At 50.2% G+C, this 24,711-nt stretch overlaps 1 protein-coding gene and 1 long non-coding RNA gene across 4 annotated transcripts in view; one reads left to right on the top strand and one right to left on the bottom strand.

The window, feature by feature from the left end:
* Positions 1-24,711, bottom strand: part of CSAD (cysteine sulfinic acid decarboxylase) — a 48,283-nt gene that overhangs the window by 4,683 nt on the left and 18,889 nt on the right. For all 3 annotated transcript variants that reach the window (XM_083490170.1, XM_083490171.1, XM_083490169.1), the window contains exons 7-11: positions 19,489-19,568; positions 17,531-17,585; positions 15,656-15,772; positions 14,117-14,181; positions 12,147-12,228 (exon numbers count right to left, since the gene is read on the bottom strand). In XM_083490170.1, the coding sequence (XP_083346296.1) occupies positions 12,147-12,228; positions 14,117-14,181; positions 15,656-15,772; positions 17,531-17,585; positions 19,489-19,568 (399 nt within the window). The remainder of the gene's footprint in view (positions 1-12,146; positions 12,229-14,116; positions 14,182-15,655; positions 15,773-17,530; positions 17,586-19,488; positions 19,569-24,711) is intronic.
* Positions 1-24,711, top strand: part of LOC310700740 — a 135,583-nt gene that overhangs the window by 100,406 nt on the left and 10,466 nt on the right. The window lies entirely within an intron of this gene.

Below are 24,711 nucleotides of genomic sequence, written 5' to 3'. Positions count from 1 at the left end.
ACAGGATAAAACCACGAGATTAAAAAAAAAAAGGATCAGGAAACTCAAGAACTTTTGGGACTTTAGAACTGGAGCAAGACCAGGCTTCCACAGGGAAAAACAACCACAACCACAATATAGGACACACTTCCACAACCTTGGGCACTCCAGATGTTTTGGACTCGAAATCCCATCATCCACAGTCAGCATCATGTTTTGGAGTACAGTTCTCATCAGCCCTAGCCAGTATCTTGTGGATGATGGGAATCGTAGTCCAAAACACCTGGAGGCCACTGGGTTGGGGGAAACTGGTTGATGGAGACAGGTGTTTCTCCACATCCCAGCTAAGTGCAGTTCAAAAGTGGGCAGGACACAATGGGAAGTGTCTCCACAGCAGATCTCAAGGACTGCCTCGCCCCTTATGAGCCGGGCTACTCTCAATACCGTATTTTTCGCCCTATAGGACGCACTTTTTCCCCTCCAAAAATGAAGGGGAAATCTGGGTGCGTCCTATGGGGCGAATGCAGGCTTTCGCTGAAGCCTGGAGAGCGAGAGGGGTCGGTGCGCACCGACCCCTCTCTCTCTCCAGGCTTCAGGAAGCACTGCGCAACCCTTGGGAGACGGGCTCCGAGGGTTGCGCAGAGCTGCCTGCAGTCCCCGGCTCAGCACAGCTCTGCGCGGCCACCGGGAGCCGGGGGCGAAGCCCGCCCTGCTCTGGATGGCGGCGCAGAGCTGTCTGCCGTCCCGGGACTGCAGGCACATCTGCGCCGCCATCCCAAGCGGGGCGCTAAGTCCCGCCCCGCTCTGGATGCCGGCGCAGAGCTGTCTGCCTTCCCGGGACAGCAGGCAGATCTGCGCCGCCATCCCGAGCAGGGCGCTAAGTCCCGCCCCGCTCTGGATGCCAGCGCAGAGCTTTCTGCCGTCCCGGGACAGCAGGCAGATCTGCGCCGCCATCCCGAGCAGGGCGCTAAGTCCCGCCCCGCTCTGGATGCCAGCGCAGAGCTGTCTGCCGTCCCGGGACAGCAGGCAGATCTGTGCCGCCATCCCGAGCAGGGCGCTAAGTCCCGCCCCGCTCTGGATGGCGGTGCAGATCTGCCTGCCGTCCCGGGATCAGCGCACTTCTCCCCATCGCCAGCCCCACAAGCTCGGGGGACAGCGGGGAGGCAGAGCGTGCCTTCCCACTGTTCCCCGAGCTGGTTCTTCCAGCCCCGCACCTGGGGGGGAAATAATTTTTTTCCCCTTTATTTCCCCCCCAAAAAAACCTAGGTGCGTCCTATGGGCCGGAGCGTCTTATGGGGTGCAAAATACAGTAGTAATAATAATAATAATAATAATAATAATAATAATAATAATAATAAATTTATATTTGTATCCCGCCATCCCCAGCCAAGGCCGGGCTCAGAGTGGCTAACATCATAAAAACAACACAATATGCATAAAAATAGAATGAATGAATGAACTTTATTACGGTCTCAGACCAGGGTTAAAAAGCATATAGATAAAATAGCAGTTAGGATTTTTTTACCGATAAGGCATAGGATAAAACATCTGGATAAAATATAGGATTAGACACGGATAGTGGATGGATAAAAAACTGATAATTAAAACAAATAAGAACTAAAAACAAACAAGGACACGCAGTTAAAACAACTGTGAGAGCAAAAGAACTAAAAGATTCGCAGTTAAAACAACTATAAGAGGCTGCAGAGTAAAAGCCTCTTAAATAGAGGGCACTGACAACATTAAAAACTGCTGTGCAGATATGGTTAAAACAGACAGTTAAAACAATGTACAACACTAAATTTAGCAGCAATGTACAACTATAAACTGACCCAGGGAGTTGACTCAGAATCATCCATGGAGCCATGTTTGGGGCTTTTCATGCCAGACTATTTTGAGTTGGGCGATTGTCTGCACCTACAGATCTGTACACAGAATCTGGCGACCGTCCATGTCATCTTCTGATCTTTGCCTAGCAGCAAAAGGTCAAATTTTTGCTTTTGCGGGAGGTCGGCGAGTCTCACCAGTAGGGGAGCCAAGATCTTACTACATGCCTCTTCATAAAAGGGGCATCTAAAGAACAAGTGTTCTGGGCTTCCTATCTCTCCCAATGGGCAGGTGCAAAGTCTCTGGGCATACGGGACCCTTCTAAAGGCTCCATCCAGGACCGGCGAGGGAAGAGCCGAGCTTCTGGCAAGTGTAAAGGCCCTTCTTGCATCCCTAGATACGAGAAAGAAGAGATATACTGCCGGTGCGGCTATATATCTCTCAATTTCTCCAATTCTATAGTTGGAGCAACTTGTACAGTCTTGCTGTCTCTCGGTGTCTAATATTCTTTGCCTGACCATAGCTTTTGCCTGGTCCAAGCCCAGACTTAGAAGGGCTTGAGGGGCAAAACCCAATTTTCGGAGGGTGTTCAGAACTGCAGTCTGCCAGCCCGACTGGAATTGGTCACAGAGGATCAGTGGGGCTATCCCTCGGGGGAGCGGGTTCAATGTCAGCCATTTGTAAATTGATGTTAGGCAGATGCTAGCCTCCACTCTCACCATCCCCGTTTCCAATCTAATCCATGCATTAGAGACACATCTAGGGACTTGGAGGAGAGCTCTAAGAAATCTAGATTGAACTCTCTCAAGTGGGGAGAAAGCAGAGGAAGGCGGACCCAAAAAGGAACCATAGAGGAGTTGTGCCAAAATTTTGGCCTTGTATAGTTTTAGAGCTGCGGGGACAAAGAAGCCCCCTTGTACTCTGAAGAATTTGAGGATACAATTTGCAGTTTTTCCCGCTGAACTCCCAATGGAGTTTATGTGTAGTTTGTTGGTTCCTGGGGCCTGTACCACCATTCCTAGATACTTATAGTTTGTGACTTGTTCTAATTTATGGCCTTGGAGTTCCCAGCTTCTAAGCTTTGGTTTTTTCCCCAAAAGCAAGTATCTTGGTCTTTTGATAGCTGATTTTGCGGCATTCAGATTCACAGTATGTTGCGAGCTTTCTTAGTGCTCTTTTGAGTCCAATGGGGGTTCTGGATAGAATTACCGCATCATCGGTATATAGCAGTGTAATGGGTATGAGTTACTCGTGTGTAAACTGGTGCCTTTCTCGGTTAATTTGCCTTGTCAAAACTTTCTGACTGCACAGCCCCTTCTCATGGTGGCTGCCTCAGTCACTGGCAGAATCCGTCAGTGGGCGTTTCTTGAACCTCTTCCAACATAAAAGTTGTTTGACACCCAGTCTCCTCCTCCTCTCACTGCGCGGGAGTCTTCTGCGCAGGGAAGGCGTGGGTAGCGGAGGACCTGGGCTCTCCTCACTGCTGTCCAGTGAAGAGTCCTGGAGCCCTCTCTCCACTTCCCCCGTCTGCCTCCCTTTATCCCCGCTGATTGGCTTCCCCCTCTACTGGGCTGTTTCTCCCCCTGCTGCTGGGTCCTTCGCCCGCATCATCTGGGAGCCTCCCCTTCGCCTCTTGCTCCAATGTCAGTTCCCTGACAAGCAGGACCGAAATATGCCGATTTGCAAGCTTCGGCGGGTGGAGTTCTGAGTCATTGAGTGCAGATACTAAGTTATTTAGATAGAAATTAAATAGTAGAGGGGCCAATAGGCACCCTTGCCTGACTCCTTTGAAGGTTTTAATAGGATCCGTTAGGTGTCCTAGGCGACTGCACCTGACTCTAAGAGCCGTGTTTGCGTGCAGTGCCTAAATTAAGAGCAGGAGCCTTCTATCTATATTGGTACCCTGTAGTCTGTCCCAGAATCTGGTTCTGGAGACTGTATCAAATGCTGTTTTTAGGTCGACAAAGGCAGCGTATAGTGAGGCTTGCCCTCCTGGTTTGTATTTGTCAATGAGATGTTGTAGCGTTAGAAAGTGATTTGCCATGGACCTTCCGGGTCTGAAGCCTGCTTGTTCTATTGCCAGAATATCTTCATTCTCTAGCCATTCTGTAAACTTGTTAAGGAGGTGCTTTGAGTAGAGTTTACTAATCACACTTAATAAGCTAATCGGCCTATAATTCGCTGGGTCTCCTCTGTTGCCCTTTTTATAGAAGGTGTGATGGCCTGGGATTCCGATTTGGAGGATGAAACAGAGGAATCCCAGCCTGCACAGGAGTCCCCGCCTCCAGGACCGGCTGAACTGGGGCAAGGCCTAGAGGCTGAAGAGCCTGCACCTGTGGCAGTGCAGCAGGAGCTGGGCCCAGGTGAAGTCCTCCTGGCCCCAGAGGGGCCTGATGACTCAATGGCCACAGGTGAGCCTCCTCCAGGGCCCAGTAACCCTTCGGCCTCTCCTGATCTGCAGAGGCTTAGGGCAGAGAGGCGAAGGGAACTAGTTGCCCCCAGGAGGAGTGCTCGCCTTAAGGCCAGAGTAGGCGGGGCTCCTGGGGGTCGGGACCGCCCCTGACCTTAGAAGAGGATAAAAGCCCACTCATCCCGGCCCCAGGTTGCGGGAGCAACGTCGTTGTTGGCTTCGGACCTTCCTGTGATCCTGATCCTTGCTCGGCCTCCTGTTCCTGACTAACCGGTACTCCTGTTCCCTGATCGGCTTCCTGTTCCTGACTATCCAGTACTCCTGTTCCCTGCTCGGCCTCCTGTTCCCGACCATCCGGTGTTCCTGTTACCTGCTCAGCCTTCTGTTCCAGCGTTCCTGTTCCCCGCCCGTCTCTCTGCATCGGACCTCGCCCCGCTTCGTGTGGACTCTGCTACACTCACGGTACCTTACCCCCGGGACCAGCACAGTTTGCTCCCGCCACACCCGCACTCCCCCTTCTTAGGGGTGCGTTCGGGAAGAGCCAGAGGCCATGGAGGACCAGGCGGCTGCACTGGTGACTTTGGCCCAGGAGAACCAGGCCTTAACTCACACCGTGCAGCAGCTCAGTGACGCGGTCGTGGCACTCCAGCAACGCTTAGAAGCCCTACTGGCTCCTGGGGCCGACGCCCCGACTCCTGGCAAGTACCCAGTGGCTTTGCCTGAGAAATTTGATGGAGCCCCGGCCAGCTTTCCTATGTTCCTGGCCCAGGCCAAGCTATATATTCAGGGGCGAGCCCGGAACTTTCCTGACGACCGCACCAAGGTGCACTTTTTGATTAGTTTGTTAAAGGACCAGGCGGCCAAGTGGGCGTTGCCACTACTCAGGCAAGACTCCACCTTGCTGGCAGACTATACGGGGTTTTGCAATCGTTTGGAGGCCGCGTTCAGCAACCCCCAGAAAGGGAGTCAAGCCAACCGGGCGATTCGGCGGTTGAGACAGGGCAAGTCCACGGTGGCCACATACACCACAGAATTCCGGCTGCTGGCACAGGACTTGACCTGGAACGACTCGGCTCTCCGGGACCAGTATCTCGAGGGGCTTTCAGATGAGATACTGGACCAGCTGGCCACGATGGAACGCCCCACCACGCTAGACACCCTTATCCAATGGAGTCTACAGATTGACGATCGGCTAGAGGACCGGCGTCAGGCTCGGGACCGCCGGCACCTCCAGTTCTTGGCCCCAGTGTCGACCAGCAGCCCCACGGGCCCAGCTAAGTCATTGGAGGAACCTATGCAGCTTGGGGCAGTGCGGCCACGCCTCTCCCCCGCAGAGAAGTCGCGGCGTCGGGAGGGGAATCTTTGTCTCTATTGTGGCGGAAGCGGACACTATGCAAGGTCCTGTCCTGAGAAACGCCAGCCGCAGGGAAACCACCAAACCCCAGTAGCTGATGGCCCTGGCTACCGGGGGTCCCAAACAGCACAGAATGGGGCCGCACCAATTGAATTACAACACCTTATGGTTCCGGTACATCTATACCCTCCAGGAGGGCCATGGATTCTTACCCATGCGCTGGTGGATTCGGGCGCAACCCGCTCTTATATGGACGCTGCTTTTGCTGCCCAGCATCGGGTGCCACTGCGGAACAAGCCAGAACCGGTGCAGGTGGAGGCAATCGACGGACGGCCCCTGCGTTCGGGTGCCGTCACTCAGGAGACCCAGCCCCTGGTCCTGTGCCTCCAGCAGCACCGTGAGATGCGAACTCTGGATATTGCCTCCATGCCCCGGTTCCCCCTGGTGCTTGGGATGGACTGGCTGGAGGCTCACAATGTGCGGATTGACTGGGTCAAACGGACTGTACACTTCCCAGACCCCAGTTCTCCGGCTGAGACTGAGATGCTAGCAGCTGCGCCCACTGAGGAGGTTGCTGCAACGCTCCCCGCTGAATACCGGGACTATCACGACGTGTTTGAGGAACGGGGGGCAGACCAGCTGCCGCCGCATCGGTCCTTTGACTGTGGCATAGACCTCCAGCCCGGAGCGCCTCTACCGGTGAGTCGCTTATACTCGTTAACCGAGCCAGAGCGCGATGCTTTACAGGACTTCTTGCGCAAGAACCTGGAGCGTGGGTTCATTAGGCCTTCTACCTCGCCCACTGCTGCGCCAGTGCTCTTTGTTAAAAAGAAATGTGGGGAGCTCCGCCTTTGCCATGATTACCGGGCCCTGAACAAAATCACCATCCCGGACCGGTACCCTTTGCCCCTTATTTCGGAGTTACTGGAGCGGGTGCAAGGGGCGCAGGTGTTCACCAAGCTAGACCTCCGGGGTGCCTACAATTTGATTCGGATCCGTGCCGGGGATGAGTGGAAGACCGCATTTGGGACCCGGTACGGACAGTTCGAATACCTGGTTATGCCCTTTGGTTTGTGCAACGCGCCTGCTGTGTTCCAACGGTACATCAACCACGTGTTCCAGGACTTGCTAGACAAGTATGTGGTGGTGTACTTGGATGACATTCTGGTTTACTCCCGTGACCCGGCGTGCCACGAAGGCCATGTCCGGACCGTGCTGCAGCGCTTGCGCGAGCATCGTCTGTATGCAAAGCTCAGCAAGTGCGAGTTTCATCAGCGGTCAGTGGACTTCCTGGGTCACCGACTCTCACCAGGTGGGGTGCAGATGGATCCTGGGAAGGTGGCAGCGGTTCGAGAATGGGCGGCACCTCGGAACCGCAAGGACCTACAGCGTTTCCTGGGGTTCGCCAACTATTACCGAACCTTCATTGCGGACTATGCTCACCGCACCACCCCGTTGACCCGACTACTGCGCCCCAAGACGCCGTTTTCCTGGGACAAGGAGGCGGAGGAGGCGTTTCAAGGGTTGAAGGCCTGTTTCCAGAGAGCGCCAATCTTGCAACATCCGGATCCTTCTCGACCCTTTGTGGTAGAGACTGACGCCTCCAGTACGGCTCTCGGTGCCGTCTTGTCTCAGCAGCACAGACCGGAAGCGCCACTTTTACCCTGCGCCTTCTATTCCCGCCAGCTCCTCCCAGCGGAGCGTAACTATACTGTGTGGGAGCGGGAACTACTGGCCATCAAGGTAGCCTTTGAGGTCTGGCGCCACCATCTTGAGGGGGCACGACATCCGGTGGAGGTGAGAACCGACCACCGGAACCTGGAGTACCTCCAGACCACCCGCAAGCTGAACCAAAGACAGATCCGGTGGGCGTTGTTCTTTTCCCGGTTCCAGTTTCGGATCCGCTACATCCCTAGCTCTCAGAATCAGAAGGCGGATGCTCTGTACCGGAAACCTGAAGACAACGCAGACACGGTACAGCAAGCAGAACCCACCACGATTCTACCTCCGGCTGCATTCCTGGCCACCCAGGAGGCGCAGCCACTGCAGGTTCGGGTGCGGGAACAACAGCGGGTCGACGCTTGGGCCCAGGATCGTCTCCGGGAGCTGGCTGAAGGGTCCAGTCCACAATATCCGGGGCTGGTCCTGCATCAGGGCCTGCTGCTGCACCACGGTCGTCTGTACGTCCCGCCAGGGCCACTACGGCTGGAGGTTCTCCGGATGGCCCATGATGCCCCAGCAGCGGGGCACTTTGGACGGTATCGGACCACCCATTTGGTCAGTCGGGAGTTTTGGTGGCCCCGCCTGAAGGCTGACGTGGCTCGCTACGTTGCTGGTTGTGATGTCTGCCGTCGCGCCAAGGGTCCTACCGGGCGACCCCCCGGCCTACTTCAGCCATTGCCAGTTCCACCGCGCCCTTGGCACACGGTTTCGTTGGACTTTATAGTGGAATTACCCTCGTCTCGTGGCTGTACCTGCCTTCTGGTTTTCTCCGACCATTTCACCAAGATGGTACACTGCGCTCCCTGTCCATCTGTACCCACAGCCAAGGAAACTGCGCAGCTGTACCTTCAGCATGTCTTCCGCCTGCATGGACTACCTGAGCGCGTGGTGTCCGACCGGGGCGTTCAGTTCACATCCCGGTTCTGGCGAGCATTACACCAGACCCTCGGGACAGAGGTCTGCCTCTCGTCAGCCTACCACCCACAGACCGATGGCCAGACGGAACGGGCGAACGCGGTGCTAGAGCAGTACCTCCGGTGTTACTGCAGCTACCAGCAGGATGACTGGGTCGACCACCTGGCATTGGCGGAGTTTGCCTATAACAACGCGGTGAATGCGTCCACCCAGCAGACCCCGTTCCAGGCCAGCTATGGTTATCATCCACGGCTGTTTCCAGAGGTGCTGCCGGCATCCGCGGTCCCGGCAGTGACGGAGTGGCTTCAGGAGCTCCAGTCCCAGCAACAGCTTTTGGTGGAGCAACTGCACCAGGCCAAGGAAGCGTACAAAGCCCAGGCCGACCGCCACCGCCAGGTGGGGCCGGAACTTCGCGTCGGTGACCTGGTTTGGCTCTCCACTCGCCATCTCCACCCCTCTCGACCTTCGCGGAAGTTGGACGCCCGCTTCACCGGCCCGTTCCCTATCGTGGACCAAGTCTCTCCTGTGGCATTCCGTCTCCGGTTACCCGCAACCCTGAAGGTTCACCCGGTCTTCCACAGGTCCCTTTTGAGTCCTGTGGCCCCACCCGACGAGTTCCACCCGAACCGTCCCCAACCGCAGCCAGTGTTGGTTCGGGGAGAGCCTGAGTACGAGGTGGAACGCATCCTGGACTCCCGATACCGCAGGGGAAAGCTACAGTATCTCATTGACTGGAAGGGGTACGGACCGGAGGACCGTTCCTGGGAACCAGCAGCCAACGTCCACGCACCTGCCTGCCTCCGAGAGTTCCATGCGACGTACCCCGGCAAGCCGGGTCCGGACCCTCGGTTGAGGGGGGGGCCTGGGAGGGGGGATGGTGTGATGGCCTGGGATTCCGATTTGGAGGATGAAACAGAGGAATCCCAGCCTGCACAGGAGTCCCCGCCTCCAGGGCCGGCTGAACTGGGGCAAGGCCTAGAGGCTGAAGAGCCTGCACCTGTGGCAGTGCAGCAGGAGCTGGGCCCAGGTGAAGTCCTCCTGGCCCCAGAGGGGCCTGATGACTCAATGGCCACAGGTGAGCCTCCTCCAGGGCCCAGTAACCCTTCGGCCTCTCCTGATCTGCAGAGGCTTAGGGCAGAGAGGCGAAGGGAACTAGTTGCCCCCAGGAGGAGTGCTCGCCTTAAGGCCAGAGTAGGCGGGGCTCCTGGGGGTCGGGACCGCCCCTGACCTTAGAAGAGGATAAAAGCCCACTCATCCCGGCCCCAGGTTGCGGGAGCAACGTCGTTGTTGGCTTCGGACCTTCCTGTGATCCTGATCCTTGCTCGGCCTCCTGTTCCTGACTAACCGGTACTCCTGTTCCCTGATCGGCTTCCTGTTCCTGACTATCCAGTACTCCTGTTCCCTGCTCGGCCTCCTGTTCCCGACCATCCGGTGTTCCTGTTACCTGCTCAGCCTTCTGTTCCAGCGTTCCTGTTCCCCGCCCGTCTCTCTGCATCGGACCTCGCCCCGCTTCGTGTGGACTCTGCTACACTCACGGTACCTTACCCCCGGGACCAGCACAGAATGGGACTATTATGGCTGTTCCCCATTACCTTGGGATGTGGCCAGTGTCATCTATGTAAGTAAAGAGGATGGCTAAGAGAGGTGCCCACCAATCCGCCTGTGCTTTTATCATTTCTGGCGTAATGCCGTCTGAGCCTGGGGCTTTGGCCGTTTTCAGTTGGTTTATATATGATTTCACTTCGGTTACTGAAACAGGCGGCCATTTAGCCAGTTGTTTTATATTATAATTCCGTAGTGGAGGTTCAGCGTCCTCGTACAAAGATTGGAAGAATGAGACCCACAGGCTAGGGGGAGTATCTGAAGTTAAGGGGGAAATAGCTTTATGGGTGCCAGAAGTTTCCAGTTTCCAGAATAGTGTCTGATCTTTTGCCGCACTAATTAGTTCTATCCAACATTTTCTGGTATAGGCATTCTTTTGGTGGCGTATTAGGTCTTTATACTCTTTTTTTAAGGGCACGGACGGCAAGATAAGCTTGGTGTCTGACAGAATTTTTGACATCAATTAATTCTTTTTGAGCAGTCCTGGTCTTGAGGTGGAAGCGGGACCTTGCAAATCGGAGAGACAAACATCCATCCTGCATGGGCCAATGAGAGCTCACTGAGACGGGTAGGACTAGGGCTATGGGTAGTCAAGAATTCCACATCCCTCCCAAATCTGTCTGAACCCAAGCTCCAATTTATTTTTTAAGTGTCAATCCCTTACGATTGCAAATGGTTGCCCAGGGGGCACCTGGGGACTGTTTGCCTTAGTCAGAGGGCGGGTGCTTTGGGATTCTTCTGCATAGCTCCCCCCTTGCGATAGCTAGCAGAAGCACAACAAATTCTGCACAACCAATAAGAAAAATATGCAAATCTGTATATATTTTTGGCACAGCGTACATACACACAAACCTCACCTTGACTTTTGGGTGGACAGGGCCACATTTCCTCAGGGGTGATCAAGCTGGTTGTGGGGGGGGGGGCAAAACGAGTGGTGTGTGGGGCCACAGCCCAAAGTTTCATGTAATCCACTGGGAGCAGTCAAATACAACATCCTTTGTTTTCCTAGAGTAGACATGCAAGGGGATGTTGGTCCAGCCAGTCGAACTTCCTGTTACACCTGGCTGGAGCATCCTTCCTTGCATGCGACTAGTGGGTGGGCGTAAACTTTCCAGACCAGGTAAAAGGACAAGGCATGCTGCCACTCCCTCTCTTCCTCCATCTTCCTTTCATCCCGCAAACTTCCTGGACTGAACTGCTGGCTGCCAGCCAAGCAGTCTCCCAGGTCATCTCCATTACGGGATAAACCTTTTCGTATATGTTTGTAATTTGAAGCCTTAAGCCTGCCTTCAGGGATCACACTCTGCTCTGCCTGATCGTGAGTCAACTTTCTTTTTATTTCTGATGAATAAGACTGTGGTGTCTTTATTCTTTTAGGAAGGATTCAAGGGATCTTACCAGGAAATATTAGAACACATTTCCATTTGGACAAGCCAGATTGAATTGCTTTTTGCCCACAGACTGTCTCGCCAGAGTGGTGCATGCTCTAGTTATCTCTCGCTTGGACTACTGCAATGTGCTCTACATGGGGCTACCTTTGAAGGTGACCCGGAAACTACAACTAATCCAGAATGCGGCAGCTAGACTGGTGACTGGGAGCAGCCGCCGAGACCATATAACACCGGTCTTGAAAGACCTACACTGGCTCCCAGTACGTTTCCGAGCACAATTCAAAGTGTTAGTGCTGACCTTGAAAGCCCTAAACGGCCTTGGTCCAGTATACCTGAAGGAGTGTCTCCACCCCCATCATTCTGCCCGAACACTGAGGTCCAGCGCTGAGGGCCTCCTGGCAGTTCCCTCGCTGCGAGAAGACAAGTTACAGGGAACCAGGCAGGGCCTTCTCGGTTGTGGCACCCGCTCTGTGGAACGCCCTCCCACCAGATGTCAAAGAGAACAACAACTACCAGACTTTTAGAAGAGATCTGAAGGCAACCCTGTTTAGGGAAGCATTTAATGTTTAACAGACTATTGTATTTTAATATTGTGTTGGAAGCCGCCTGGAGTGGCTGGGGAAACCCAGCCAGATGGGTGGGATATAAATAATAAATTGTTGTTGTTGTTGTTGTTGTTGTTGTTGTTGTTGTTGCTCACACGAATGTGCAACCAGTTTTCTGCTGTGTAAAGGAGGAATGCACTCTGCTAAGTAAAGGAACTTGCTAGCACAAGTTAGGAAGGATATTAATAAACAATATATCCTCTCCTGCCACCCTCAACATTCCAGCAAAAATGGGTGGGAGACTGCCATCTCTTTTCCTCATTTCCCCCCCCCCTTCCTTGCCACTCACATGACATTAGGCCAGTTCCTTAAGCTGAATCATCCCCAGCCCAAATACCTACGGAGTTGTCTCGGAGCAGGAAGGCAGAACACTGCAGCCCAGTCATAAGCATTTTGTGGGGATTCCAAGCCACAGAATCTGCCCTGTGTAGGGAAACAGAAGAACAACAATATCACGGCTTGTTTCGACACGGAACGTATCCTATACTAAGATGCAAGAAAATGCAAAGTAATGTTGTGGGAAGGGGGAGCGAACTGGGAGAGTAGGGAGAAGAAAATCCAATATTGCAACGTAAACAAGGCTTTTCCAGAAGGAAACGTCTGTCAGCTCGACCTTCACATGTCAGGGCTTACAGCCCCGGGTGAATTTTGAGAATGCCCCAAATATATATTTTACTTATTCCGCCATTGTTTGGACAGACTCAGGCAGATGCTAACAGTATCAACATTCACCAATGGCTCTTTAGGCACCCACAGTTGTTTGGAATGATCAATACATATACTGCATGTGGCTGTTGACATCCACTGTAACAGGAAGGCGCTGGTGGAGGTCTTCAGGCACGTGTGGTGCCACCAGCACTTTGGTCTCCCAGACAAGACTCTGCCAGCTAAGAGTGCCCTCTGTGCTGCAGAACTGGTGTGGGCGCTGCCATCTGAGCCCGTAGCATGAAGGTGGTCAGTTGAATTCACAAGCGAATGTAGATACATAAAAACTTTCCATCAAAACCAACTTGTCATGCTCAACAACAATATACATTCACTCACCCTAAGTGTCTGGCACCTATCTGTAACACACACACACACACAAATGAAAGTTAAAATAACGGGGCGAGGGGAGAGAACAATTGACAACCACTCTGTTAGGGAAACTATATGCTGTTGTCATAAATTAAAGCTACTTTTTGTGTTTTGTTCATTTGCAGATTTCTGCAGGGGGTTACGGAGCCCAAGTTTCATCCTTCATCACCGTCGTTCATTGTACAGATATCAAGCATTCCAAATGCTGGCTTATCTTGCCAGCAGAGTCTGGAAGTTATTGGCCTCATTTAAATTAAAAATTGAAACTTTGCTAAATCTTTAAAACATATGCCTTTCTTGGTCAAAAACTCAACAGCTTTGTGTATGCTAATGTTTTCATAACCGTTAGAAACCACGCCAGGCTGTACCATGCCTCTTTCAATGAGAAGGCCATCTGTGACTGCATCTCCTGCAAGTTTGCCTGATCTAGTGTCTGACTTCCAGCCTGCCTTGTTACTGGCACCGGTTCCTTTGACCCACCTTGGAATTGGACCCCAGCAGCAGCCTGTTGCAAAATGATGCCCTGGACTTGACAGTAATATTATGAAGGACATGAATCAGGCCAATGACAAGCTGTGGCTTTCCAGGGCAGGTGTCTTATCTGAAAGCTATTGGGCTGCCGAGAGATTTGGCCCTGAACCGGCAGCCTCACGTACAACCTGTCACAGAGCACCAGGGACCTGTTATGGCAGGATCCAGGGCTCCTTGCTCTCTGTGCCAGCTTGCCAGGCAAGGGAACTGCCTGCCATTTTGTGGAACTCTTGTGGACTCCCCTTACTTGGAGGTTTTTAAGCAGAGGTTGGATGGCCATCTGTCATGGATTGCTTTAGCTGAGATTCGTAGACGACCCTCTATGACCTCCGGGGTTGCTGAATGCATTCCTCCTTTAGTCCTGTTTTATTTACCCCAGAATGTATGCATGCTCAAATTAGCTCTTTGTAGTTTTAACTTTAACTTTGTCCCACGTGGGGTTTTTTTAAATGCTCAGAGGAAATCTGATTGGTTCTTACGAACACTGTGTAAAAAGTTCTTTTGTGAATAAAACGACCTGGGCCAAGGGGTGCACAGATTATTATTGGCACTTCTTCCCAGAGTCTTGCTGGTCAAGCCTCGTGTGTATTTTATTAACCAGAGTCCAATCCTTCCTTGCTTTTGGGATGCAACATTCCAGCCCTTGCATCACCGGTCCATTGGTATACAGCTCAAACTCCACTCAAGAGTAAATATTGCCTACCTCTCGACCCCATTCAGAAGGTGCCGGTGCCTCTGCGAGAGGAGGGCACTGCCACCCCATGCAGCCTACAAGAGAGTAACAGAGGCGTATCGGTCATTAAGAACCCATCCAGGCAAAGTGTGTCAACGAGGTGCTTGTGTGGTCAGAAATCCCAATCTGAAAATACATGAAGAGTATAATTCCAGGGATAGCTGACCAGTGATGGAATGGGAGTCTCACACCCGTTTATGCATTTGATCTGTTTCATCGTGGCATATCTACTGAGCATGAGAGCTGGTTGTGGGACAGACCCACAACTGCCCCTATGCCACCAACAGTTAAGGCATTTCTAAGGGCCCGTCTAGGGGACAAGTGGCACTGCGGGTTAAACCACAGAGCCTAGGACTTGCTGATCAGAAGGTCGGCGGTTCGTATCCCCGTGACGGGGTGAGCTCCCATTGCTCAGTCCCTGCTCCTGCCAACCCAGCAGTTCGAAAGCATGAAGTGCAAGTAGATAAATAGGTACCGCCCTGACGGGAAGGTAAACGGTGTTTCCGTGCACTGCTCTGGTTCGCCACATGACCCGGAAGCTTTACGCTGGCTCCCTCGGCCAATAAAGCAAGATGAGTGCCGCAACCCCAGAGTCCTTTGTGACTGGACCTAACGGTCAGGAGTCGCTTTACCTCTACCTTTAAGGACCCATCTATAAGGGCTAGAAACTTGAGGGCAAACACAAGCCCCAGATGAAAGCATCTGAAGGCACTGAACCCCAAACCCAAAAGCTGGACTTACTTGGAATGATCACAGATACGAAGAATACATCCAACCCTTCTTCCCGGTCTTTCCCCCCCCCCCCCGCCTTGATTTTTGTCCCTCTTCCACCCTACTGCCTCTTGGATAATAATTAAACAGTAATCACCCTACAAAGCAGATTGCCTGCTACATCTACGCACAACTGATTCACTGCTCTGATCTGTCCTCAATAGGGGCAGGTTAGTATGTTGCGTCCCTGCATCTGCAGCACACAATCGCTTCTAATGCAGAGACATGACAGAACAATTCATCCTAGGAGGTTACCAGTTGCACCTCTGCCTGGGCCCAATCTTGCAACTACATCCTGAAAGGAACAGGATTGCGAGATCATCCTTGGACCAAAAAAATAAAATTGCATGGGGGAAATGATCATGACATTAGTTTTTGCACATGACACCAGAAAGCAATTCCGTGGACATGAATCCCTGGTCAAGATCCAAAGAGACCTGTGTATGTACACAAAGGTCGCTCTGTGTGTGCAGAAAGAAACAGCTGTTTTTACCTTTCGGCTGCAGCTCCTGTCGACTCCCTGAATGCTACTTCAGGAGAGGTTTTTTGGGGGGAGGAGCAAGGGACCGTGATAGAAAAGCCACCTCAGCTGCCAATATGTCAGAGGTGGACCACCTGTCTCTAAGGACCATCTTCTATCCTTGATCTGGGTGGCATTCAGGGTTTTAAAGACACAGAACACACACACCCCTCCCCAAATATCTGTAGGGCACCAACCCCTCAGCGTGCCGCACTTACATCAACGTGAAGCCAGATCTTGTGCCTTGCGCACACTTCCGCAATCTCAGCCACGGGGTCGAAGGCTCCCAGGACGGTGGTGCCACAGGTGGCGTTGACAAAGAAGGGGAATGCCCTCTGGAAAAGAAGAACACCAAGAGCACGCATTGGCAGATGGGAAGTATAGCTGGTGCAGTCTTTGCCAATCTGGTGCCCTCTGGACATTTTGGACTACAACTTCCATCAGCCCCAGCCAGAGCAGTCTGGGTTGGCTAGAGCTGATTTCCTGCGAACATTGCGAGGATGTTGTGTCTCCCAATGAGCCACATCCCCACCATAGCTGTCAACTAACAGATTTGAAAATAAGGGACCAGCAGCTTCGAAAATAAGGGATCAGCAGCCAAAATAAGGGCTTTTGCGGGCACAGGTATGTTCAACTTCTGAGCCCCTCCGAGGCAAAGGCAGAAAGCCCAGCCAGCAGCCAAACGAAGCCTCAAGCGGTGGTTCCCGCAGCACAGCAACCCGGCAAAGGGGATGCAGCAAGGAAAACCACCGTCACCTCTCCGCTGGGAAGCGCTGAGCAAAGGCGAGTCCCCAGGCAACGCGGCCAATTTGATTGGCACAAGGCATGCAAGCTCCACCCCCCCAGTCGTTCTTAGACTTCTTATTGGGTGAGCAACGCAGCCGAGCAACACACAGTTGGAGCCTCCCTCCTCCCTGGCCGGCAGGGAGGGAGGGAGAGGAGCTGCTTCCTTTGAAACTCGGGAAATTTAAGGGACATCATCAATAAGGGACAGCAGCGGGACACGGTGCTGGGATAAGGGACTGTCCCGCCAAATAAGGGACGGTTGACAGCTATGATCCCCCCCCCACTCACTCTATGTCTCTCTCTGATCATGTTTGGTAAAATGAACACAAGGCATCATTGCATTCAGGGCTGACCCACCATGAGCAAGCAGTAGCCAGACAATGAAGACGCTTAACACTATGCTGTCCTATCGCAACATTACTGAGAGCTCAGGGCAGCAGAGCACGTGCTCCCCTATAATGCAGCTCTCCAGGTGTTGTCAAATTCCAAGTCCCTTCATCCCTGACGGTCAGCCATGCTGAGTGGGGCGGAAGGGAGTTGAGAGTCCGGCGACCTCCAAAGGGGCACAGGTTAAAGCCACCCCTGTTAACAACAACAACAACAATTTATCATTTATACTCCGCCCATCTGGCTGGGTTTCCCCAGCCACTCTGGGCTGCTCCCAATAGAATATTAAAACACGATAAAACATCAAACATTAAAAACTTCCCTAAACAGGTTTGCCTTCAGATGTCTTCTAAAAGTCAGAGAGTTGTTTATTTCCTTGACATCTGAAACATACTTGGAGTTGAGTGTGGATTTCATGCTCTTTATTTAGCTCAGAGTAGTGAGGAATGGAAGTTCCCCCAATATGTCTGCTTTATACACATTATTTACACAATGGGTCCCACGTGATTAGCTAGTTCTGGGATTCTCCTGTAGGCCAATCAGGTTGCGGATTCACTTCCACCTGGAGTTGGATCAGACTGCTGCCCTCTGGATCCTATTGTTCTAGGACCGATCAGACTGCTGCAATTTGGATCCTATTCAACTCAGTACATAACAACATCTGATGGGAGGGCGTTCCACAGGGCAGGCGCCACTACCGAGAAGGCCCTCTGCCTTGTTCCCTGTAATCTCACTTCTTGCAGTGAGGGAACCGCTAAAAGGCCCTTGGAGCTGGACCTCCGTGTCTGGGCTGAACGATAGGGGTGGAGAAGCTCCTTCAGGTGTAAGTAGACAAGTCCTCAGAAACAGAGTGGGGCATTATGAAGGAAAATGTCCTGTGCTCTCAGTTTTGCCCTCTTCACCGTCCAGAGAAAACCTACCTCAGATTTGGCCTGGTTGATCTTTTTCTCCAGATCAGCAGGGATCATTTTTCCCCTGAAGGAGAAAGAAAGCAGTGGCAGAAGTGAGCCTTAAGACAATCCACCTCTAGAACCAACCTCTGTAAGGAGCAGAATCGTGTGGTGCATATTTGCCCTGGGATGTGCTGTTTCAGGCTGCAGCAGGTATAGAATCTCGTGGTCAAACGCCTCCCTGTTTCAAAATTCCCTGTGCACACAGAAAACTAGTGCCTTTGCGCCCAGGAAAGATGTTAAATTATTTTTGTATGCCACAACTGCTGCTCGTATTTTGTTAGCTAAAAAGTGGAAAACCCAAGAATTACCAACAACAGAAGAATGGCAGGTGAAGATGATGGATTTTTCGGAGCTAGCTGACCTAACCGAAAGAGTCTGCGAGCAGGAGGAGGAGGAGTATCAGGAAGAGTGGAATAAATTTAATGATTATTTAGTTAAATTTGCTATGTTGAACTAACTGAAAACAGCTTTCAGATACTTAATGGTCTTAGGATTTTATTTATGTTAAGTGATGAATTAATATGTTTAATTCCATAAGGTGAAGATCTAAGGATGTTAATGTTTAAGTTAAATTTCATAAAAATTGGGATTTGGAAAACCGTTAAAAGGACATGCAATGAAATTCAATCAAGGGGAAGCGAGGAAGTCACTTAACAAAGTTAATAACTGTAATTTTCAATAAGACTATGATTTTTGTTTGTTTGTTTTGTGTGTTTGTTTGTTTATAATATTGTGAAAACTAATAATTTTTTTGAGAAACTAGTGCCTTTGTGGGAAGGAGTTCTAGGCTAGCCCTCTCTATGAAGAATTGCTTTTCCACGTCCGGGAAGATATTTTTCCTAAGGGAAGGCCCTGAGAGAAAGATACCCTACCTGCAATCCGAAATGGCAAAATCCACATATACCTGTTCCACATTAGCTTGTGCAGATCAACCACTCAAGGATGATCCATTCAACCTCTTGGGAGGCCTGTTTTAAATCTCTGCCAACTTTGTTTCAAAGGCAAAGTGCAAAGTGACACAGTGGCCTAAGGGCTTATTGATGCAACTCTTAGGCCCTGCGTTAAGGCACTACCTTAACCTTTTCAGAACTTTTGGTCATTGGAAAGTGTAATGGGAATTGTAGTTGCTTGTGTGTAAGTCACCGACTTCCCTAAACTGCTTGTTGTTTAAACCTTTCCCTAACTGAAGTGCTCTCCTGTGCGTCTGCTTCAGTCGCTGGCAGAATCCGTTAGTGGGTGTTTCCTAAACTTTTTCCAACATAAGAATTCCTTGACAGCCAGTCTCCGCCTAGCCTCCCTGCGCGGAAGCCTTCTGCGCAGAGTAGCCGTGCCCAGTGGTGGTCCGGCACTCTCCCCACTGATCTCACTGGGAGAGTCCCTGAGCCTTCCCTCCAAAGTGCTCTCATCCCCTCCTTCCTTCTTGGTGTCACCTTGATTCCCTTCCCCCTCGGAAACCCTCTCTCTCTCCTTGCTGGTTCCCTCTCCTGCACTATCGGGGCGACTTCTCTCTCTGCTGGTCTCCGATGTCAGTTCCCTGACAGAAAGAATTTGAGGGAAACATCTTTTCCGCCTTGAGGACTAGAAATAAAAATAAATCTTTGGTTTTCAGGGTGCTAAATTCTATCCCCCATTATCAGCTCCTATGTTAGCTGCGAAATCACTGTGTACCCGTCTATGGGGTTATAATTTTCCATTAAGTATTGGGGAAGGGGGAGCGAATCTGGGAACAATAGAAAAAGAAAAACACAGATAAGCAATGGTATCTCTGTCCTTGGGTATTTCCCAGGGGAGGCATCTGTTAAAGGTACATTTGGTAGGTAAGTATTATGTCTCAGGGCAAATTATTTTTTTAGATGGTCCACTGGCAGTGCCAAGAGACCAGGGCCAGGTCAAATCTCACAAGGGTTTCCGATGGAAGCTCTTACTTTTCATCAACAGCAACAAGGTAGATGTTGTCTGTGCCAATTCCCAGGAAAGCAGCTCCCTTCTGGATGGAGTAATGGCACTGGAAGAGAAGCCAGAAAAAGAGGGAATTAGAGGATGATGATGATGATGATAATTTATACCCCGCCCATCTGGCCGGGCTTCCCCAGCCACTCTGGGCGGCTTCCCAAAAAAATTAAAATACTGTAATACATCAAACATTAAAAGCTTCCCTAAACAGGGCTGCCTTCAGATGTCTTCTAAAAGTCTGGTAGTTGCTTATCTCTTTGACATCTGGTGGGAGGGCATTCCACAGGGTGGGTGCCACTACCGAGAAGGCCCTCTGCCTGGTTCCCTGTAACTTGGCTTCTTGCAGAGAGGGAACCGCCGGAAGGCGAGATTGGCTCCATTATTATCAAATAATGGAGGTGTATAAACAAGACAGGAAAATTGGTTTCCAGGTGGAGAAATCGAAATTAGAAACAGAATTGTTAGAGCCCAATGCTAAGAATTTGTCTAGAATGTATAACTTGTTGCTGAAATGGAATACACAAGATGAAACTGTTAAGTCAGCTATGATTAAATGGGCACAGGACATTGGTCATAATATTATGTCTGCAGACTGGGAACAGTTGTGGACCACCGGTATAAAATTTACGGCATGTAATGCCCTAAGAGAGAACATTATGAAAATGATTTACAGGTGGTACATGACCCCAGTCAAGCTAGCAAAAATATACCATTTGCCCGATAATAAATGTTGGAAATGTAAAGAAACTGAAGGTACCTTTTATCACCTTTGGTGGACGTGCCCGAAGATTAAGGCTTTCTGGGAAATGATATATAATGAAATGAAAAAGGTACTTAAATGTACTTTCCTTAAGAAACCAGAGGCCTTTCTCTTGGGCATTGTCGGCCAATTGGTGCCAAAGAAAGATAGAACATTTTTTTATGTACGCTACAACAGCAGCAAGAATACTCATCGCAAAGTATTGGAAGACACAAGATTTACCCACTCTGGAAGAATGGCAGATGAAGGTGATAGACTACATGGGACTGGCTGAAATGACTGGCAGAATCCGTGATCAGGGGAAAGAGACGGCGGATGAAGACTGGTAGAAGTTTAAAATCTATCTTAAGAAACATTATAAAATGAATGAAAGCTAAAATGTCGAGGTTTTCGGGGGGGGAGGGGTTTACAGCTGTACAAGATTAAGTAAAAGGAAAGAATAAGGGATAAATCTGATAAAATTAAGGATTAGGATTTGCTGAAATAATTTTGGGAATTGGGATGTAGAAAGGGGAGGTTTGGGGGAGTCAATGAAGCAAGGTTTATGAAAAAAGTATATGAAATTATACATGTTTGTTTGTTTCTTTATTTGTTTGTGTTGTCTATAAAATTTTTTGTAAAACCAATAAAAAAATTTTATATAAAAAAAGGAACCGCCGGAAGGCCCTCAGAGCTGGACCTCAGTGTCCGGGCAGAACAATGGGGGTGGAGACGCTCCTTAAGATATACTGGGCCGAGGCCATTTAGGGCTTTAAAGGTCAGCACCAACACTTTGAATTGTGCTCGGAAATGTACTGGGAGCCAATGTAGGTCTTTCAAGACTGGTATCATATGGTCCCGGCAGCCGCTCCCAGTCACCAGTCTAGCTGCCGCATTCTGGATTAGTTGTAGTTTCTGGGTTACCTTCAAAGGTAGCCCCAGGTAGAGCGCATTGCAGTAGTCCAAGCAGGAGATAACCAGAGCATGCACCACTCTGGCGAGACAGTCTGCGGGCAGATAGGGTCTCAGCTTGCATACCAGATGGAGCTGGTAAACAGCTGCCCTGGACACAGATTTGACCTAGGATACTAGCAGAGGCTGGTCCATTTGGGGCTAATAAGACACTGGCCCACCAACCATAGCCTATTCTCGGCAAACACCCATCTGTGGGTCTTCTAACAACCAGCCCACTGGGTGGCACTGCCTATCAGCTCCCACCTCTTCAGTCTCAGTTTTGCCCTTATAGAACTTAGCAGGGAGGGAGATGGTGACAAACCTAGAATTGGTTGGCTCTGCGTGTCATGGGCTCTCTGGCGCCACCTCCTGTTGGCCTCCTGGCTTCTGCCCTAGCAGCACCAATGGGCATCAGCCACCATGGACTGATACCTCCATTGGAAGCTGTCTAATACAGTGGTACCTCGGGTTACATATGCTTCAGGTTACAGACGCTTCCGGTTACAGACTCTGCTAACCCATAAATATTACCTCGGGTTAAGAACTTTGCTTCAGGATGAGAACAGAAATTGTGCAGCGGCGGCACAGCGGCAGTAGGAGGCCCCATTAGCTAAAGTGGTGCTTCAGGTTAAGAACAGTTTCAGGTTAAGAACAGACCTCCAGAACAAATACAGTTCTTAACCCGAGATACCACTGTACATGGATAGGCAAACTAAGGCCCGGGGGCAGGATCCGGCCCAATCGCCTTCTAAATTCGGCCTGTGGACGGTCCGAGAATCAGCGTGTTTTTACAGGAGTAGAATGTGTGCTTTTATTTAAAATGCATCTCTGGGTTATTTGTGAGGCATAGGAATTCGTTCACCCCCCCCCCCAATATATAGTCCAGCTCACTGCAAGGTCTGACGGAAAGTGGACCGGCCCCCTGCTGAAAAAGTTTGCTGACCCCTGGTCTAATACAATTTGATCATTTGGGGTCCATTTGAAGTAATTTCCCTTAGCTCCATGCAGCTTCCCCCCCCCCCAATAATTATTTAATGTTATTGATTAATACATTCTGTTGAGAGTGCTTTTTTTAAGAAAACTCAACAACAGGCAATCAATGGATTTTATAAACAAACACAAGCACAATTAAGCTAGGGTGGCACATCACCGGAAAACAGGCCACGCTATAGGACAAACGAGGACACCATGTACAGTATCAGTATAAAGCTTGCATATGGTATAAATAGATACAAATATGGAAATGACTGCTATGATACTCAAGGCAGCTAGAAATCCTTAAAACGCCACATGCAAATATCAGCAAAATATTCAACAATACATTGTAAGTTCAAAATGGGCAAAATATGTAGACGTAGGGGAACAGCATGGGAAATGAGCGAGGTCCCAACTAAAGCAGAATGGCAACTTAAACTGAGGGAATATGCGCAGCTTGCAGACTTAACATATAGAATAAGAGAATAAGAAGAACATATGTTTAAAGAAGATTGGGAAATGTTTGTTGATTATATGGGGGGAAATTGTGTACACCTGAAAACGTGGGCAGCAGTAAGATAAATACAATAGTGTAAATAAGTTTTGATGGATGTAATAATGGAATACAGTGGTGCCTCGGGTTACATACGCTTCAGGTTACAGACTCCGCTAACCCAGAAATACTACCTCGAGTTAAGAACTTTGCTTCAGGATGAGAACAGAAATTGTGCTCCGGCAGCACGGCGGCAGCAGGAGGCCCCATTAGCTAAAGTGGTGCTTCAGATTAAGAACAGTTTCAGGTTAAGAACAGACTTCTGGAACAAATTAAGTACTTAACCCGAGGTACCACTGTACAGTGGTACCTTGGTTTACAACCATAATCCGTTCCGGAGGTCTGTTTGTAAACCAAAACAGGTTGTAACCCAAGGCACACTTTCGTCCCAATGGGGCCTCCAAATTCTTTTTGTTCATAATCAAAAAATAAATAAATGGGTGGTCATCCAAAAAAAGGTTGCAAACCGGGACACACACTTCTGGGTTTGACGTGTTTGTAATCCAAAGCGTATGCAAACCAAGGTACTGAATGGTTTAGTTTATATAAAATATGCAGGGATTTTTGTTGTGCAAAATGAACCATGGAGAGAGAAGAAGGGAAGTCATTGATCCTTTAAGATTGTTTAAATGAATACACTAAAATGTAAAACAGAAAATCTAATAATAATAATAATAATAATAATAATTATTATTATTATTATTATTATTTATTATTTGTACCCCGCCCATCTGGCTGCGTTTCCCCAGCCACTCTGGGCGGCTTCCATAGAAACCAAAAATACACAAAAATAAAAATATAAATATAAAAATTATAGGGCAGGGGAAAGAAGTAGGGGAACTGCTGGCCGCATTACAAGGCTCCTTCTTGACAACTTGAGCCTGTCTCTGCTCTCCCAGTGTAGCCCCAGCAGCCAAAGCCATGTGTGAGGTTAAGCAGCCCTTGAGTGCGTGCAGATATTGGCCCGTCCCAGAAATCCAATTAAATAATTTATTCAAAAAAAGTATATGGTAAAGAGGAAGCAGCAGGGGAGAGTGAAACCACTAGTAAGCAGCTCAGAATTGAAATAAAACATTATACTAGAATATTGGTTTAATCCTTCACTAATCCAAATTTAACATTAACACTGGGACTTCTCAATCCTTCTGCTAGACAGACTTAATCAGTAACTTGGCTTCTTCACTTATAGGTGATGCAGGGCTGGGTAATCTTAAAATAATAGCCTGAGGATAGCATAACTGTAGCAAAGGCCCTACAGCTAAGAACCTGTACAGCAGTCGTCCCCCTGTTCCACTTCCAAGGAGACCTCAGGTTTGAAGCCACAGTCACAACACCCAGACATATGCACCAGTGCTGGAATTGTTCTTGTCTGGGATAATACAGAAACTGTGTATACATTTGGAGAAGTGGTGGCTACCCATAACAAGTGCTAGAAACTCAGACACATAAACTAGGCATCAAATGGCTAGTTTATACAGTGGTGCCTCGCAAGACGAAATTAATTCGTTCCGCAAGTTTTTTCTTCTTGCGAGTTTTTCGTCTTGCGAAGCATGGTTTCCCATAGGAATGCATTGAAAATCAACCAATGCATTCCTATGGAGACCGTCCGGGGACAGAGGGGAAGCGCCGCACGCCTTCCCCTCTGTCCCCGGACCTGTTTAAAGCAAGGGGCGGCGGGGAGAAGATTGCTTCTCCCCGTTGCCTGCCCCGCAATCTCCGGGGACAGAGGGGAAGGCGCGCGCCTTCCCCTCTGTCCCTGGACCTGTTTTAAAGCAAGGGAAGGGGCAGCGGGGAGAATCGCTTCTCCCCGTTGCCGCCCCTTGGTTCAAAAGGGGTCCGGGGAGAGATTGCGGGGCTGGCAATGGGGAGAAGCGATCTTCTCCCCGCCGCCCCTTGCTTCAAAAGAGGTCTGGGGACAGCGGGGAAGACGCGCTGCGCTTCCCCGCTATCCCCGGAGCTTGCGGGGCAAGCTTC

Source organism: Podarcis liolepis (assembly GCF_965112155.1).
Source record: "Podarcis liolepis genome assembly, chromosome: 2".
Lineage (NCBI taxonomy): Eukaryota > Metazoa > Chordata > Lepidosauria > Squamata > Lacertidae > Podarcis > Podarcis liolepis.
The sequence above is the reverse complement of the archived record's forward strand: the minus strand, read 5'-3'. Positions and strand labels throughout refer to the sequence as shown.